At 61.2% G+C, this 3,931-nt stretch overlaps 1 protein-coding gene across 1 annotated transcript in view; it reads left to right on the top strand.

Annotated features, from left to right (window-relative positions):
- POMGNT2 (protein O-linked mannose N-acetylglucosaminyltransferase 2 (beta 1,4-)) overlaps positions 1–3,931 on the top strand; it is a 14,967-nt gene that overhangs the window by 10,797 nt on the left and 239 nt on the right. Inside the window, exon 2 of the mRNA XM_006914832.3 lies at positions 1,811–3,931. This exon is cut by the window's right edge and continues 239 nt beyond it. Within this exon, the coding sequence (XP_006914894.1) occupies positions 1,922–3,667 (1,746 nt within the window). The 5' untranslated portion in view covers positions 1,811–1,921 and the 3' untranslated portion in view covers positions 3,668–3,931. The remainder of the gene's footprint in view (positions 1–1,810) is intronic.

Here is a 3,931-nt window from a genome sequence, read left to right as displayed (position 1 = left end):
GCTGAAGGCAGCGGCCCGGCTGAGTGTCTTTCTCAGTCTCCAGGGCCAACAAGGGCTGCCCAAGTTCTCTCTCCCCACCCCTGCCCTGTCATCACTGAGGCTAGCAGCCTCTCCAGGTGCCGGTAGACCCAGGAGCAGTGAACCAGGCCTGGAGGGAGAGGATGACCCTGGGCTCTGAGCATTTTGGCCCATTCATTCACCATTTTGAATTTTCCTCCTAGGGACTTGTGTGTTTATCGTCCAGGAACATTTTGATATGGTGATGGGGAAAGGCCTCTTCCCCATTGGGGCCAGGGGTCTGATGAATGTACTCTTCACCTCCATCTGTCATCTTTCGAAAGCCTTTCCGAGGATTGTGCTTGATCCTTCAGTTCTACCGCTTATGCGGGCTGCTGCAGAGCAGTTGGGGCAGGAGGGGACCCTGGGGTGTAGGAAACAGACTGGAAGGACTCCGTAGGAACCGTGACTGCCTGATCGCTTGTGGGCTCTCTCCTCCCACACTCGAGCACTTGCCAGCAGGGAAAGGCCAGGGCGGCTCTCCATCTGTCTCCACAGTGGCGAAGGACAATAGTATCTGTGTTAATTACCGTTGCCCTAGAAGCAGATCCTGAGATAAGGATTCAAGTGCAAGTAGATGATTTGTGCTCCTTCCCAATAAACATAAATAGGGGAGTGGGCAAGTGAGACAGGGAAGGGAGAGGGGGTGTACATCAGGCCTTTACCGCTGTGGGTGACTGCTTAGTCCTTCGGGAGCTCTGGAAGCCTGTCACACCTGAGCTGTCCCACCTGGGGAGGATGTCTGTGCGTTAGTTCCCGGCAGACATCTGTGCAGGCTACCTGGCTTGGAAGTGGTCAAGTTAGGAACCCAGGTAATCAGACCTCCCGGCCCCATGCTTTAACACCACACTATTTCTAGCAAAATGTTCTGTCCATCCCCAGCGAACCTCCCTTTCCACATTTCCCCTTGGAAGGGTAAAAGAGTCTGGAGCACCCACTTGGCTATTCGCCCCACAAGGTGCCCACCCCCATTTTCCTGGTTCCCACAAGCTTTGCCCCAAGGCCCAAGCTCAGCGGGTCAGCTGCTGCACACACAGCCCCCTGGGTTCAGCACCCTAGGTTCGGAGGAGGACCCTGGCCTCCTTCCTGCCTGGAGCCCCTGTCCCATACCCCCACCTGCTGCCAAGCCTTCCGTCCCCACAAGGACACTTAGGATAGGGGCAGGTCGCAGAGTGCCCGCTGGAGAGGCCGTGAGTGCCCGGGGCTGAGGCGCGTGCTCAGGATGGAGGCGAGTCTTTCCTGGGGGTGCCGCCTTCTGAGATTCCCTGGGTGCTCTGTTTTAGATTTATCCTCTATGGGAAGCTGCTCCTGTCTGTGGTCAGAGCACAAGCTGTGCCACACGCATCTGCCTCTCATCTCGCCAGGGACGGCTGCATTTCACTTTTTTCTCAATATCAAATTATTACCCATCCACTCTCCAGAATTCTGCCATTTGTTAATAGTGATTTATTTGATTCTTTATTGTTTGCCTTTTTGGCCAAAGCAAGTTATATGACCAAGCCCCGAGCCAGGGCGCAGGGGTCCGTACCGCCCTGTGGAAGCAGTGAGGATGAGGGAGCATGAGGGAGGATGAGGGAGGATGAGGGCTTTTGAACAACAGTCTACTCACTATAGTACCGATGCACAAGATGGTGCGCGGATGCCATGCTGTAGCGGGGGGACAGAGCCCAGCGCAGTGCCCGGAACACGGCGGGAGCTTGCGATGACTCCGGACAGCCTGTGCCAACACCTGTTTCTCTCCCTTCCCTTGCAGGCTTTCGCCGGTGCCCAGGGCACCCGCCGGGATGGGTAAAGCTCGCCGGGCCTGTGGCGCTTCCCAAGGGCCGGCATCTCAGTAGGGCCCCCCGCCCCCGGCGGCATTAGGATGCACCTCTCGGCGGTGTTGAACGCCCTGCTGGTGTCGGTGCTGGCCGCCGTCCTGTGGAAGCACGTGCGGCTGCGCGAGCATGCGGCCGCGCTGGAGGAGGAGCTGGCCCTCGGCCGGCAGGCCCCCGAGGCGGCCACGCTGGCGCTGAGGACGGACTACCCACGGGCGCTGCAGACCCTCATGGAGGGCGGCACCACCATGGTGTGCACGGGCCGCACGCACACCGACCGCATCTGCCGCTTCCAGTGGCTCTGCTACTCCAGCGAGGCGGAGGACTTCATCTTCTTCCACGGCAACGCCTCCGTCATGCTGCCCAACCTGGGCTCCCGGCGCTTCCAGCCCGCGCTGCTCGACCTGTCCACCGTGGACGACCACAACACCCAGTACTTCAACTTCGTGGAGCTGCCGGCCGCCGCCCTGCGCTTCCTGCCCAAGCCGGTGCTCGTGCCCGACGTGGCCCTCCTGGCCAACCGCTTCAACCCCGACAACCTCATGCACGTTTTCCACGACGACCTGCTGCCCCTCTTCTACACCCTGCGGCAGTTCCCCGGCCTGGCCCACGAGGCCCGGCTCTTCTTCATGGAGGGCTGGGGCGAGGGCGCGCACTTCGACCTCTACAAGCTTCTCAGCCCCAAGCAGCCCCTCCTGCGGGGCCAGCTCAAGACCCTGGGCCGCCTGCTGTGCTTCTCCCAGGCCTTCGTGGGCCTCTCCAAGATCACCACCTGGTACCAGTATGGCTTTGTCCAGCCCCAGGGCCCAAAGGCCAACATCCTCGTGTCTGGCGTCGAGATCCGGCAGTTTGCCCAGTTCATGATGGGAAAGCTGAACGTGAGCTGCACAGGGGCCCCCCAGGGCGAGGAGTACATTCTGGTCTTCAGCCGCACCCAGAACAGACTCATCCTGAACGAGGCCGAGCTGCTGCTGGCGCTGGCGCAGGAGTTCCAGATGAAGACGGTGACGGTGTCCCTGGAGGACCATGCCTTTGCGGACGTCGTGCGGCTGGTCAGCAACGCCTCCATGCTGGTCAGCATGCACGGGGCGCAGCTGGTCACCGCCCTTTTCCTGCCCCGCGGGGCGACCGTGGTCGAGCTCTTCCCGTACGCCGTCAATCCCGACCACTACACCCCCTATAAGACGCTGGCCACGCTGCCTGGCATGGACCTTCACTATGTCGCCTGGCGGAACATGGTGCCAGAGAACACAGTCATGCACCCCGAGCGGCCCTGGGACCAGGGGGGCATCGCCCACCTTGACCGGGCGGAGCAGGCCCGAATCCTGCAAAGCCGCGAGGTCCCGCGGCATCTCTGTTGCCGGAACCCCGAGTGGCTCTTCCGCATCTACCAGGACACCAAAGTGGACATCCCATCCCTCATGCAAACCATACGGCGCGTGGTGAAGGGCCGGCCAGGGCCGCGGAAGCAGAAGTGGACAGCCGGCCTCTACCCGGGCAAGGTGCGTGAGGCGCGGTGCCGGGCGTCCGTGCAGGGCGCCTCCGAGGCCCGCCTCACCGTCTCCTGGCAGATCCCATGGAACCTCAAGTACCTGAAGGTGAGGGAGGTGAAATACGAGGTGTGGCTCCAGGAGCAGGGGGAGAACACCTACGTGCCTTACGTCCTGGCCCTGCAGAACCACACCTTCACCGAGAACATCAAGCCCTTCACCACCTACCTGGTGTGGGTCCGCTGCATCTTCAACAAGATCCTCCTGGGACCCTTTGCAGACGTGCTTGTGTGCAACACGTAGCGAGCGTGCTGAGGCCAGGCCTCGGCCGGGTGGCTCCTCCAGCTCAGTGTCTCTGGGCCCACCAGCCCCGCTGTGATGGCGTCTGGAAATCGTTTGTTTATTTATCGAGCAGGCCTGCTCCAGACCTGTGCCTCCGTGTCTTCTCGCTGCATCTGGGCTGTGGGGTTCACGGCACTCCTCTGTGCACTGGTGCCATGGGACCCCCATCCCTACCCTCTTCTTGCATCCTGAGCATCCATACCCCTGGAGAAGGTCCTTAGGGGG

This window comes from Pteropus alecto, unplaced genomic scaffold (assembly GCF_000325575.1).
Source record: "Pteropus alecto unplaced genomic scaffold, ASM32557v1 scaffold156, whole genome shotgun sequence".
NCBI lineage: Eukaryota > Metazoa > Chordata > Mammalia > Chiroptera > Pteropodidae > Pteropus > Pteropus alecto.
This window is presented reverse-complemented; position numbering and strand designations above follow the sequence as displayed.